Below are 14,738 nucleotides of genomic sequence, written 5' to 3'. Positions count from 1 at the left end.
CAGGACCAGTTCAGATCAGTGCAGTGTCTTGGGACTATGCTGTTCATGGTTCATAGTTCACAGTTGGTTTTTGCATAGCTTGCATTTTGCTGAAACATTATCAGTGCGATAGACCTCTTCCTTTATCTTACAGTGTGCCAAGTCATTGGCATGTATGACTACACTGCACAGAATGACGATGAACTAGCATTCAATAAAGGCCAGATTATAAACGTCCTTAACAAGGAAGATCCAGACTGGTGGAAAGGGGAGGTGAATGGACAAGTGGGTCTCTTTCCATCCAACTATGTGAAGTTGACAACAGACATGGACCCAAGCCAGCAATGTAAGTGACCCTCTCTGCTGCCATGCCGTAATTATTTGTGTAGTACTTTAAGATGAAACATGCAGCATTGCTGTGAATCTGTGGTGGTTTGCAGAAAATCAAAGTTTCACCACTGCTGCACTTGTCAAAGTCTCTTTGAAGACCTTCTGTAATGCAAACCTTATTTTATGTTTGTTTTATTTTTGGTTCCCATCCCCTTTGTAGCATGTTACCCTTTATCATTTTTGCACCATGCTGTTTACATGCCTGACTCATTTTCCTAGCTTGAATTTGCTCATTGTTTTGTTTTGCTTATGTGTTGTTTTCCTCCTTTTTCTAGGAATCATATGTTGTCCATCCCCCACTCAGGCTTGAAAGTCCTCAAAGAGACCCACTATCCCATATCACTGCCCAGAGGGATGATGGGAGATGCAGCCTTGATCATGTGGCTTCCAGCATGATCATCTACTGCCTTCTGAGTAGAAGAACACACTGCAGAGCAGTTTACCTCATTTTACATTAGTTGCATGTAATCACAATGTTTGAGTTAATTATCTACAGATATAGATGCAAAATTGAAATGAAACAAACAAACAAAAAAAAACACACAAAAAAAATAATAATAAAAATCAAAGGATAGTGGGTCCTTTTGTGGCTTTCAGAGTTACCAAACTAATTTTTCCACCTTTGCACAGGTGCTTTCAGTAGTTTTAAAATTATTTTTAATTCTATATTTTAGCCTTTTAAAGGAAAAGTCTAAATTAAATTCCTCCATTGCGATTTTGTTTGTGCAAAAAGACCCACTATCAAGGAATGCTGCATGTGCTGTTAAAATTGTTCCAAATGTCCATGAATTTTGAGACTTTATGTATCTTTCTTTTTTATTGTTTACTTGTCCAGTGTTGTCAATATGTCTTTTTTTTTTTTATTATTTCTTTACTTTTTTTCTTTCTTTTTGGTTTTAATTACAAAAGAGCAGAAGGATTTAAATCAGTTTAAGGAACTTTTAAATGTGCCCAATTACAGATAAGGTATTTTGTTGTAGTTATTGTACTGTATGTATCAGGTGTTCCTTGTTGAGTGTGTAATACATTGCGGAGGGAAGACATTAACTTCCTTCCAATGCAAGAGGTATTAACCTTGCATAACGTTGTTATCCTTAGTTATGTCAATTTTATTTTGCACATTACTTGTAGCTGCATACAGTTAGAAAGCACCCTGGTTTGTGTTTGTCACAGATGTGTTGGTATTTTGCATTCTCATACCAGAAATCGATAGAACGCTACGTTCGTGTGGGATCTGGGAATTAACTTCTTGATTTTCATCATGATTACATGGTTTGGTTTCTCATTTCTACTCTCTTATGACTATGGAACGACGCATTTTGAACAAGTAGTTTTCCTGACAAGAAAGAATGTATAGAAATATCTCCCTGCAATTAATTTCCAATGTTTACATTTTTTAAGACTAGACTGTGGAATTTATACGAATTAATATTAAATGGAGCTTACAGTCAAGTTTATGTAGTAGATGTGCTGTAGCTGAGCAATGTTTGTCTTTCCAGCATTCGTTACAAGCTCTTGATGAAATGCCTGGTGCTGTCATTGCAGAAACCCTCTCTTCCTAATGCCTCAAGCACAATATAGCCCTCTACTATTTACTTTACCATTTAGTTATGTTCTGGTTTATGGATTTCGTTGATTTCTACATTTCTGGCAGTGTTGTAGCGTTTCTAATCCTACTCCATCTCCGTCCTTCTGACCCATCGTGCGGTGCAAAGAACAAGTGAAGCTCCTTACTCAATTGCACTTCAGTATTTCATCAATACGAATGTAAATTATATAAATATATAAAACCCTGCAGCTTTAACAACTGTAGCACAGCCTTTAAAATTAGTTACATGTATAGATAATTAAATTCTTCCTATAAAAGATAGACTAAAACGTGTTTGTTTTGTTGTTGCTACGTACACACAGAATTCACCACGTGGCATTAGTGCATGTAATGAAATGGCCACCAGAACAGCCTGAAGCCCGCCTCTTTTGATTTCAGAATGACACTTGCCTCATTTCTTTGGATCGTATTTCAGCATAATTACTCAAATTGCTCATGATTATCTGCAGCCTTTTTGCACCTTTCTCTCTTCAGTGGTTTCTACACGTTATAAATCAGTTGGTATTTCTTGATACTCGACTGGTTAGATGAATTAAGTTGTTGTTTTACCCTGGGTTTACATTGACTTAGACTCTGTGTTTTATGCCAGAAGCTCTAGTCTTAAAACATGCACAATTGCACAGATTTTCTGCCTTTTTAGAGTAGTATTTAACATGCACAGATTTTTCCCTTACTGCTCTGCCATAAAAAAACATTTCTTCTCCATCACAGACACTTGCTGAAAAATAATGACACCTGGTATGACCAAAATTGAGCAGAACATAACACTTGTAAGTTTCAGTGCCCATCTTTTTGCTTACTGAGGATGATGTACCTGGATTTTCCTTCACTATTTCAGTATTTTGTGCATTAAATGTTTTTAATGAAAGAATATCTCTGTTTTCCCTTAGTGAGTTGTTGTGTTGAAAGATTTATAACTTGACTAAAAGCCTTTATCCTGAGAGATATTTTGTTTTTCCTGACTTCAGGCCAGAAGCACACTTTCTCTGTATATTGAAATAATGACAGTACTTTGGATATAGGAGATTCAGATATTGCTGGTTTGGGGGTTTTTGTGGTTGTGTTTGGGTTTTTTCCCCATTACTTCAGGCAAAAAGAAGAATAAAGGTATTATTATACTCTGCAGGCAACTATGTTTTCTAGCACGCTTCTTTAAAATGCTGAGAGTGGTGTCTCTTAAAAGATTTTGGAAATCACAGTGCCCTAGATGTTCCCTGGGTTGTTTTACCACTGAATTGAAAAAAGCAGCCTGAAGTTGTCCCTCTGTAGACACTCATGATGCACACTGGTTTGTGTATGTCATGCCTGGAGTCCTCAGACAGAGCATTGTTGTGTACTGCTCGAGAGACCAACAGTCTATCAGCCAGCCTGTTTTTGAGAATATTTGACTCACAAAACCTTCAAAGCACATTTAGAATGTCCTAGACAAAGATATTCAAACCATTGTGGCTTATATTGACATACATTGTTGAAATGTCTATAATGTTTATTTACTCAAGTATTAACATTCTTCTGAAGTGTACTGCTATTGCTTGCCATAGTAATGTTTCATCTTCCTCATAATCAGTGATTTCCTTTGAGTAGCAGGGAACAAAATGTTGCACAAGCTCTTTCTTACTTGTCTGGACTTTTGTTTTTTTATATATATCTATCTATTTTTTTTTTTTTAATGAGAAAAGGAGTATGAAAGCAATTCTTTAATAAAGACAATGAATTATTTCCATCAAAAAGAATAATTTCCAAGGTTGTGTGTCAATCCAGTTTTGATCCTCCCACCTCCTTCCTGGTTCCTCTGAAAAGATCTTTAACCTCTTGTAAACATGTAAACATGAGGAAAAATATATTCACTCTGAGGGCGACAGAACACTGGAACAGGCAGCCCAGAAGGGTTGTGGAGTCTCCCTCTCTGGAGATACTCAAGACCCACCTGGATGCGTTTCAGTGTGATCTGGTATAGGTGATCCTGCTCTGGCAGGGGGATTGGACTAGATGATCTTTTGAGGTCCCTTCTGACCTCTAATGTTCTGTGATTCTTAAGGCATATGATCCCTTCCCAAAGCCTCGGATCTGGACTGCAACAAGTGACCCTATTTCCAAAAGAACAATTGCCTGATGTGATGGGAGTGTGCCCACACTCTTGTTTCTTCGGTCCCTGCATTTGTGGCAGCAGAACCAACACTAATTCCAGTCAAGGCTGAAACAAGGCTTAATATAGACAAAATTAGGAAACCATTTAGATTTTTGTTTTATTATTTGTATATTAGCATTTTTAAAAAAGAGAGCAGTCTCCCTGCTGCCTAGTCTGTTTACCTTGACAATAATTTATTCCATCTTCAGCTGCTGAGGAAGACTTCCCATGAATGATCTTTCAGAGAATTTGGTAATACAAATTCCAATGCTTTAAATCTGTTCAAGGCAACTCAGAGTCTGAAATGTGGGTTTGTTGAGAACACTTTGCTTTATATTCAGAATCAGTTTTACTTAAATCACAGTTCTCTTGGAGCTTCAGTGACATCGCTCAGTTGCCCTGAGCTCACTGAATACATTTTAAAATAGCTTAATACCATAACCTTCCCACAAGGCAGTAAAGTACCTGCATGTTCTGGTTTTGTTCTGTGGTTTTAAAGCACTTCTTTACCATGAATAAGGATTAATTTTGAGTTATTGTCCATATGCTGAGAAATCACAAGTCCTGACTATGTGGTGTAGCATACATAAACATAATTCTTATGTATGCAACAGATTTCTGTAGCTTGTTATAGCAAGTTTCATAGCTATTTCATAACCCTTCCCTTACCATGCATCTTAATTTAGAAGCTTATTCAAAAGACTGGCAAAACCCAAGAGGTGCCCCTGTACTGCTCCTCTTCAATGTGAATCAAACTTGGAACTCTTCTCTGGAACTGCTATTAATCCTATGGAGCAGATTTTTAACAAGTTTAATCTTGTGGAATAGTTTGAATTAAGTATTTAATGGAAAAGGTAGCTGTTTGTGTCTAGAGGTAGAAAGCTATTTATACCCCAGGTAGCTGCCCAACAAACAGCAAGTAGGCATAGAGCTTTTAGCAGGTGTCAGATTCCCAGTGGTCTTGTGGTGTTCCTTGATTAAAGAATTTGGCTCCATTTTCTAGTATAAGTTTCTCCTTTGTTTCTTCATGCCCTACCTACCTTTTTGAGCCTGAGCCATCAGCAGCAGCTGGCCCTCGCATCGAGAAGGAAGCCCAGAGCCTATGTGCTCTTCAGTTCCTGACTTCTACGTTTGGTCTGTCTGGATACCAGTGTTCACACACTGAGCCCTGACCTGATGCTGCCGGCTCAGCTGAATACCCATCAGGGCACACTGGTGAACTGGTGCCAACGCTTAGCAGAGTGCTACTCTGAGCTGGCCTCAAATCTATGTCACAGATACAGATTTTCTGTGCCTTGGCCTGGATGGCTAAAACTGGATTCATGTCTTTTTCATCAGACTCATCTCTGCCAAGTGTATTTTTTTTATGCTGATATGTTTCATATGTTGGTGTAATTCTGGGTCCAGACAAATGTTACAATCAATCAGTTGGTTCCCTCAATTTATTTCTTGGAGAGTGTGTGTGTGTAAAGACCTGAAACCAGGAAAGGTGATGGCTTGGAGGTATGCCTGAGAAGACAGTGTATAATTGGGCTGTGCAGTTCCTTCTGTTTGGATCAGTGGCTGATGCTCTTGACTGATTTGCTGTTACTGTACAGTAAGCAGTCAGGAGCTTAAGACAGGTCTTGGGTCATAATTCAGAAGTGACATTTCAAGTTACCTGATGTGATACAAGCCAGTCCAGGAGTTGGTTGTCACTGTCAGTTTATATGTTTGGATGTATCCATGCCCTTACATGTAGGATTTTATTCTCCCTAACCTGTTGTCTTCCCCTGAAAGGGACTTTTTACAAGGGCTTGTAGTGATAGGACAAGAGGGAAAGGCTTTAAGTTTGAGGAGGACAGATTTAGACTGGATATTAGGAAGATATTCTTTACAGTGGGGGTGGTGAGACACTGGAACAGGTTGCCTGGGGAGGTTGTGAATGCTCCCTCCTTGGAGGTGTTCCAAGGCCAGGCTGGAGGAAGCCTTGAGTGACCTAGCTTGAGAAGCAGAAGCTTGAGATCATAGAATCATAGAGTGGTCCAGGCCGGAAGGCACCTCCAAAGGTCCCCTGGTCTGACCTCCCTGCAGTCATCAGGGACATCCTCAACTGGATCAGGCTGCCCAGGGCCTCGTCAAGCCTTACCTTGAACATCTCCAGGGAAGGGGCTTCAACCACCTCCCTGGGCCACCTGTTCCCATGTTCACCACCCTCACAGCAAAGAACTTGTTCCTAAAATCCAATCTAAATCTGCCCTTCTCTAGTTTGAACCCATTGCCCATTTGTCCTGTCACTGCCAGCCTTTGTAAACAGTCTCTCTTCATCCTTCCTGTAGGCCCCCTTAAGGTACTAGAAGGCTGCTATTAGGTCTCCCCAGAGCCTCTTTTTCTCCAGGTTGAACAAACCCAGCTCCTTCAGCCTGTCCTCATAGCAGAGGTGCTCCAACCCCTGATTGCTTTTGTTGCCCTCCTCTGCACCCTCTCCATCAGGTCCATGTCTTTCCTATATTGAGGGTTCCAGATCTGTGCACAGTACTCCAGGTGACGTCGCACTAGAGCAGGGTAAAGATGGAGAGATCCATTCAATCAACAGACTCTCTGCTATCCTCAGCAAAAGCCTGAGAGAGTCTCTCAGTTGGAGGGTCCACCCTGCAAGATATTTACTGTAATTGGTGGTTGCATCTGAAGCTACTTGATAGAAGATTGATTGGTGAAACACTGAAGGAATATCACGGTGTGCTCTTCTCCCCTGCTTAAGGTTCTGGTGGGAAACTGACATAATTTTTTACTGCTTCAGGTTCCCTATAATGGAACCAGTTCCTCTCTACTGTGATTTTGTCATTATGGACTGGGCCAGCACGAGCTTTACAGTGAATCTGGCAGTTATTTTGTTTTGCAGATCTCCCTGAATTAGAAGAAATCAGAAGCTGTGCCCGTGTATGTAGGTCAACGAGTCCCACAGCAAACCTTCCTTCTGAAAAAAGCAGCATCTCTTGTGCATTGCTTCCAAGCTTTGTAGTTAGCTTGTAAGGCCCACATTTTTCAAGGCTGACTTCCTAAGGAGAAGGAACAACATGTTTATGCCTTGGAATGACATTTGAAACATTTTTTACTTTACATTTCTGGAATCCCTTAATCCTACAGGTGCTGTGGTGATAGGCAGTCAGACCATGCATTTCTAGTTACAGCGTGTTGGCTCTGGAAGGTGAGAGCAACCAGTCTGGTGATTGTGTGCAAGTGCTTCTGCTGGAGTCATACTGGTTATTCAATCAAAGAGCAGGAATGGGTGTATGCACAGTACTGTGAGCATAACAAGTTAGCTATTGTAATTTCCACATTCTTTTCTGAATGTACTGGACCATAGCTAAGGATTCAAATTTGGCACCTTTAAGATCCAATAATCTACTTTCTCAGGGCAGAAGAGAAAATGTGAAAGAATGGGGTATTCAGAAACTGAAAAGACAAATGCCAGTGCCTGATTTTTACTACCTTAATGGCTGTACGAATGAGGGACCATGTGCTTTAAGTTCAGAACATTAACCAAATCTAAGCCGAGCTAAGGTCCCTTACTTCACCCACAGGAGAGCTTTCCCATCTACCTGTGGAAATGTCTGATAGCAGCAGTGCTTTCCAGCCCCTAGCAGGAGTCTCATTTAGTGAACTGAATTCATGAATGTTATTATCACAGCTGCAAGTGGAATTTAGATGTTCATAAAAACACTTTGCGCAGTACTTTGGTGTTCATGAAAAAGTAGCTAGAGCCCAATGGCCTGACATTTCCACTGGGAAAGAAACCCAGTTCTTTGGTGTTTTTAATACAAAGACAAGAAAGTCCCTCATCATAAAACTGCTCTGCTCAGATTGAAGCAGGATATTTTCCCAAATATTTATTGTTCAAAAGCAGACCATTTGGTGAAGTTCAGAGTAGCTCATTTGCATCCCAGTTTGCCGGCTGTCGAGCTAACCACTAAAATATATTGCGATTTAAAATGTTAAAAGCCTCCCCTGAAAGGTTAGTGGTTGGAAACCAGACTTCAAACTAAGGTCATCAGCATCTTTGAAGAGTGTGCTTCCCCAGTGCCTAGAGAAAAACAGTTCACTTTTAATGAGGCTGACAGTGCATGAGGAGAAATGGTTCTGTTTGTTAGACCTCTGATTTACATGGTAACTAAGAAAATACCCTGAAAGCATGCATTTATTAAAGACAAATTAAACACCTGGCTTTTGAAATGTGCCTATTTTGGCATGAAATGGATAATGCTCAAAATTTTATTTCAAGAAAATTTTCACTTGCATCTTTTAAAGAGCTGCAATGTACTGGTATCACAAAAGAGTGTTATCAATATTTTTATGCTTCCAATCTGATCTGTTCTCAGCTTAACTATAGAGAAAACAATCTGTCAGCATATACTGGGTTCTTTCCTTTCCTTTTCTGTTTACTTTTCCTTTCTTCCATTTTTCCATTCCCTCCTCCCCTCCCTCCTCCCCTCCCTCCTCCCCTCCCTCCTCCTCTCCCTCCTCCTCTCCCTCCTTCCCTCCCTCCTCCCCTCCCCTCCCTCCTCGTCTCCCTCCTCCCCTCCCTCTTCCCCTCTTCCGTCTTTTTTTCAAGTCAAATCTATCATTGCCATTTCATGATCACAGATTAGCTGAAATAGCAGTTGAAGGCATTGAACTCTTAATGGTGCTACCTGTGGACCTTGCTAGCGGCATAGCATAGAATCAGCTCCTGAGTGACATTTGGGAAGCTAAAGGTGCAGTATTGAATTTACAAGCAAAGAACCAAAAGAGTTGTGTGAGATGTGAGGTGATTAGGAGCAGTAATGATTCACTTTGTGAAGGCTTATGTGAATATCTGATCTAAAACCATCTCTGTCAGACCTCAGTAGATCATTGCTGATAGTGCTGATACATAGCTATGCCGATACATAGCCTTTTAAAACCCCGTACATTGAAGGTCCTCTTGGAACATTTGTTCAGTCAGAAATTTGTCTATAAGGAAAATTTGTTTCAGTGAGGAATATACTGAATTTGCCCATACTGAGGGATGGAGGAAAGAATTAAACTGAAGCATTTTGATCATGTATAAAGAGTTGCACATAGTGGGTTTTTAAAGCAAGCTGTTTCAGCCTGTTTGAAATCACCTTTGCTTTGTGAAATTAATTGCATTTTATGCAGAAAACTCATAGAAATAATGTAAAATGTAATTAGATTTAATAACATTTGAGAGTCTGGAATTTATAGAAAAATTCTGACATCTACACAGAATAAACACAAGGGAGACGGTTTGCCAAAATTAAAGGACAAAACTAATGGAAGACGAGGTTTTAGTTACAATTTTTTTGCCATGCTTCTAAAGATAAAGGAGAACAATAATTAACTGCTTTGGCTATGCCTATAAATTAGTGAGATCTGTGGAGCAGTCTCTGGTCACCTTCATGTGTTCTGGCTCAATACTCCAAATACTTAGAAGCAATTTTTAATTGAAGTGTGAAGAAGAAAATGAGCTCTCCAGTACCTTCTTGATTAGGATGCCAAATTTGACTAGAAGGATAAAGGTGAACTTTGAATTAAGAGTATCAACAAGATGAGGGCTTATATATAATTCCAAAGTGCCTATCAGAGCATTAAGGTTACTCTAGCACTCTCCTCATTCTTTTCCCTTTAAGGATATCTTTATGTTTTCTATGGTAGTAATGTCAGATGAAGCCTTGGCCTCCCTTTCTACTAACGGCCATCCATTTGGGGATCTGTTCTACAGTGTGGCTCCAGCTGAATAACATAACTATAGAGAAAAGTGAACTTCAGGGTGAGGTTGGAAATGGGCATCTAGTGGTGAGGGGTATTTTCAAACTTTGCCTCAAGAGCAGAGTTAGCACTTGGAAATGGCCTTGTTAAAATAAAAAAAAAGCAGGTTAAATGCAGTAGTAATGGATGAAGCAATCTTAGCTTTGTGCCATTACAAATGACAACATGAACAGAACAGACAGTAGTTAGAGTTCCAATTCATTAATCTGTTCATTACTTGAACTGTTCATTACCTGAGTTGTTACAGATCATAGACTTACAGAACTGTTAAAGTTGGAAGAGACCTTTGAGATCAAGAGACCTTTGAGATCATCAAGTCCAGCCGCTACTGATCTGAATCAATAAATGACTGTAAGTAAAATCTAGGATCCTTTTGTGTTTTCCAGGGTGTGCAGACTTGCATCTTCTGGATATGTTGACACCTACTGAAAGAAAAAGGCAAGGATACATCCACGAGCTCATTGTCACAGAAGAGAACTATGTAAATGATCTGCAGTTGGTAACAGAGGTAAGATGGCACAGGAGCTTTAGGAGCAGGTTTAAATCCCTTTTCAAAGTAAATCAGCAATGTCACTGTGCAAACTCATTTTATATCACTGCCATGTTTGACTTCCTAGGGATGATCTGTATTCAGGCTAGATGTTAGGAAAAAGTTCTATACAGAAAGAGTGATTGCCCATTGGAATGGGCTGCCTGGGGAGGTGGTGGGGTCGCCATCACTGGAGGTTTTCAGGAGAAGACTTGATGGGGTGCTTGGTGCCGTGGGTTAGTTGTTTGGGTGGTGTTGGATTGGTTGATGGGTTGGACGCGATGATCTTGAAGGTCTCTTCCAACCTGGTTTATTCTGTGTATTCTATGTATTCTAATTTTTCTATATCTAAATAGCTATAGATATACAGATATATATGCATGTGTGTAAGGGTGTGGGTGCAACTAATGCTGAGCCCCTTGTGTTACCATCACCAGAACACTGATGTTTAAAGTATCACTCTGGTAAACCCTTTCTGCTCCTTATTTTGAATGTTTATTTCCCATGTTGGAGTTCTTAACATTGAGGCTCATTTTCCACATTTATGGTGGCCCTTATTTACCATTTACTGTGTTTGTCTTTAAATGTTACCAAGTGGATCTCTTACATGGAAAAGAAGGGAATTAGCACAGGCAGCTGACCCAGACACAGCTTTTGTCAGAGAAATTTGTTTTTTGAAGCAGAGGTCAACATATGCAAACCTGAGACAGTATGAGATAAATCAGAACTTCCATAAAAGAGTCCAAACTAAAATGTGTTTTCAGTTCTGTTATTGAAGTGACTCTGGGATGTTTTGCAGGAGACTTCTGATTAAAATACCACAGATTCAATCAGATTATGCAGGTCATAATTATATCCCCAACACAAATTTAGAATATTCTCTTCTAAAGCCATATGCCACTCACAAACATCAGGGAACAGTATGGATCTCTAGGGCACAGCATAAGTTTGAAGTGTGTTCCAGTGAGTACCAAGTGCTACTCTGATGTAAAGTGTTCTCATCTCCAGACTAAAGAAATGACCATCATCAGTCTTAGTCACTTTGGTTATACTTACCCATATCCTTTCTAAATTGCTTCATTTTCTGCGTCTATAGATCTTCCAGAAACCACTAATGGAATCAGAGCTGCTAACAGAAAAAGAAGTTGCTATGATTTTTGTTAACTGGAAGGAGCTCATTATGTGCAATATAAAGCTACTGAAGTAAGTTTGGTTTTCTTCCTCCCATACCTATACTTAGCAATAACAAAATCTGGGCCTCTCTCCTGCTTCTCCTTTTAGCTGTGTAAAAATATTTGCCACTTATGCAGGTGGTAGCCCAAAGTGCTATGTGTTTTTCCTTGTTGGAAAAAGCAAAATATTAACATTATTTGTGGTTGCTGTTGAGAAGAATCCAGCAATTTTTTGCTGAGTAAGTGTTTGTGCTTTGCTCTTGGTATACGTGTGCTTCAGGAGGCACTCCTGAACAGTAGTGCCTGCAAATGCTAGTCACAGTCCTGATGTAGACTTCTACTTCCTCTGCCAGAGCCCATACCCAGTTCTAGCCCTGTTATCCTTGAATGCAAAACAAGGCACAAAAACCTCTGCCTCTCTTATTTTCGTTTAGCTGATGTATCCTTGTAGTTATTGTAGGCTTATAGCACCTGAAAGAGTATTTTTGTGAGGAGCAGCCCCAACAAGGCCTGGTTTCCTATGGGTTTGTGCCCAGAGTACCCTGCACCTTCCTTGCAACCCCAACTCACTACCACAAAACTGCACACAGTGCAAGTACTCTTATTTCTCCCTTCATTCACTGTGGCCTCTGATGGATGCAGTTCCATCCTACCGAGATCCTTCTCACCCACCCTACTGCTTCAGCAAGACACAGTAAATGATGTGGCTGGTTTAGAAAGACATGCTTGCAGGTTGCTTAACTGCTCATTGCCAGAGAAACTGAGTAAGGACTGAGTTAAGCCTGCACCTTCATAAGCAAGAGGATTAATGAAGTTCTTGTTTTTTCCAAACTGAGCCGCTAATTTTTGTTGACCTTCAAGGGATTTTATAACTTTGAGATTTCTCCTCTTTTGTAAAATGTATTTGAATACAGCCTACACAATGAAAAGTTTTGGCAGTGATAGGACAGATGCACACAGCTCAATGACTGTAAGCTTCCTTTCCTTAGGAAACCAGGCTAAAAGATAGAAGCAGTTTTGAGCTTAAAATAGTGGTAAGGTTTTTGTCCCTCATTCACAAGCGTATCTGTTACTATCTAAACTAATAGAAAAGGAAATTACATTCCTTTTTATATTGTATCTGATCTGGCATTGCCTTAAGTTAATGTGAGATAACAGTTTGGTTAGCACAAGAGGGGAAAATGTTGGCTGAGGGTGCGATCTTGATTGTTGTGCTTCTGCAATATGCAATAAGCCTTGTGGCTGATCTGTTTATTATTCAGCTGACTCTTTGTTTCAGTAACGAATCAGAACCAAGCAATTGATTTCTGAAATGAGGAATCCTTGTTTAGTAGTCTCCTTATAAAACACACGTGACCTTTCCATGTTTAGGGCTTTGCGTGTGCGTAAGAAGATGTCTGGAGAGAAGATGCCAGTGAAAATGATTGGTGACATCCTGACAGCTCAGCTGCCGCACATGCAGCCTTACATTCGGTTCTGTAGCTGCCAGCTCAATGGGGCAGCACTCATCCAGCAGAAGACAGATGAAGTGTCTGAGTTCAAGGAGTTTGTTAAAGTAAGAGAAGAAGCAATCACCATGAGTTCTGTACGCTGTAAACTGAGCTCATCACTTTTTCTGATTTGCAGAGCAGTCTCAACAGTGCTCTGTTGGACTAGAATGAAGTCTTCTGACTTAAGTACTTGTTGAAAGAATACATTTTATCCAGCTCCTGTAGAGCCATAGAATACTTTGCTGTATTGGTTTTGCTGTAAAATGCTGGGACAGTGTTAAGATGCCCTTCTCTTGCACAGGCAAGGCAGGTGGAGAATATGTTGTAAAAAATAGCAAACAATTCTAGTGCATTGATGTTGCAATCTCAGAACAGTTTTAATGGAGGCATGGTGTTTATGTGTTGCCTTACCTTTTCATTTCTTGAAGGAGCTCATTTTGCAGGGTTTTAAATGAACTGACTTAACACCATTTTACCTCTCTAATGTTTCAGAGGTTAGCAATGGATCCTCGCTGTAAAGGAATGCCACTATCAAGTTTTCTACTAAAGCCTATGCAACGGGTAACAAGATACCCACTAATCATTAAAAATGTATGTTCTTTTGCAAAAATTATGGTTTATTTGATGCTGCTTTGCTTATAGCTTAATTACAGGGTAGTTTTCCCTATTTGTGTCATCAGTGTGCTAGGGAACGTGGGGTTCCTTTTATATTGGATCAGGCTAGAGAAAATGTGGTAACTCATTTGGCTTCAGCAGAATGACTTGGTGTTCCCATTAGAAACAGTTGTGAAACTAGCACACAAAGAACCACAAGGCAGTAAATGCTGAAGGAAAACTTTCAAGATAACAGGAGTAATGGGTTAATCTTATGATCATTTTTGCCCTTTTCCATGGTGTTAAGATCTCCCCATAGTCTGGTAAATGACATTCAGCGTGCAAGCCTGAATTCCAAGTTGTTGCAAACTACATTACCTCACAGTTTGTGTTGCTGGGTAACTTACAACCCTTTCCTAATATTCATGTGTTGTCTAACACTTACCATCCTGAGTAATGACATTGAACTTGGCCCAAGATTTTTGCAGGAAAGAAATAATTACCTTTATCTATTGCAAAACCTGGATGTTAGCATTTAAAAGATTCCCTAAAACAGACATGAATGTATTTGTATATGGAGTTTACACACTTGCATGAGAACAGTGAGCAGATGCAACGGTTCTGCAGGCAGGCACTCATTTCAGCTGTCCACAAACAGTTTGTCTCCTGTTTTTCATGCTTGTCAACAAGGAGAAATTTGCAGCCTACTGGTTGGCTCAGATGAAAATCACGAAGTAAAACGGATGTAAGGGGCTGACAATATGAATACATTTTAACTACAGACGCCAGCAAAGGCTAACGTATTTTATTTATCTGTAGATAATAGAAAACACCCCTGAAAACCACCCTGACCACAGCCACTTGAAGCATGCTCTTGAGAAAGCAGAAGAGTTATGTTCTCAAGTAAACGAAGGCGTGCGGGAGAAGGAAAATTCAGATAGGCTGGAGTGGATCCAGGCTCACGTGCAGTGTGAAGGCCTGTCAGAGGTAAACAAAGTGCTATCTAGAGTAACACAGAGGTGGGCACACCTCTCCACCAGTCGGGAAGAAACCATGGCTC

General features: G+C 40.1%; 1 protein-coding gene across 4 annotated transcripts in view; it reads left to right on the top strand.

Moving 5' to 3' along the window:
* The window catches only part of ITSN1 (intersectin 1), a 129,320-nt gene that overhangs the window by 105,938 nt on the left and 8,644 nt on the right, over positions 1–14,738 (top strand). For 3 of the 4 annotated variants that reach the window (XM_054165822.1, XM_054165821.1, XM_054165820.1), the window contains 6 exons: positions 134–325; positions 10,280–10,401; positions 11,519–11,625; positions 12,966–13,149; positions 13,577–13,675; positions 14,498–14,665. In XM_054165822.1, coding sequence (XP_054021797.1) covers positions 134–325; positions 10,280–10,401; positions 11,519–11,625; positions 12,966–13,149; positions 13,577–13,675; positions 14,498–14,665 — 872 coding nt within the window. Of the gene's footprint in view, positions 1–133; positions 326–644; positions 916–10,279; positions 10,402–11,518; positions 11,626–12,965; positions 13,150–13,576; positions 13,676–14,497; positions 14,666–14,738 lie in introns of those variants that run through there. The other variant, XM_054165823.1, reaches the window with a different exon arrangement.

Source organism: Dryobates pubescens, chromosome 12, assembly GCF_014839835.1.
Source record: "Dryobates pubescens isolate bDryPub1 chromosome 12, bDryPub1.pri, whole genome shotgun sequence".
NCBI classification, from domain to species: Eukaryota; Metazoa; Chordata; class Aves; order Piciformes; family Picidae; genus Dryobates; species Dryobates pubescens.
This window is presented reverse-complemented; position numbering and strand designations above follow the sequence as displayed.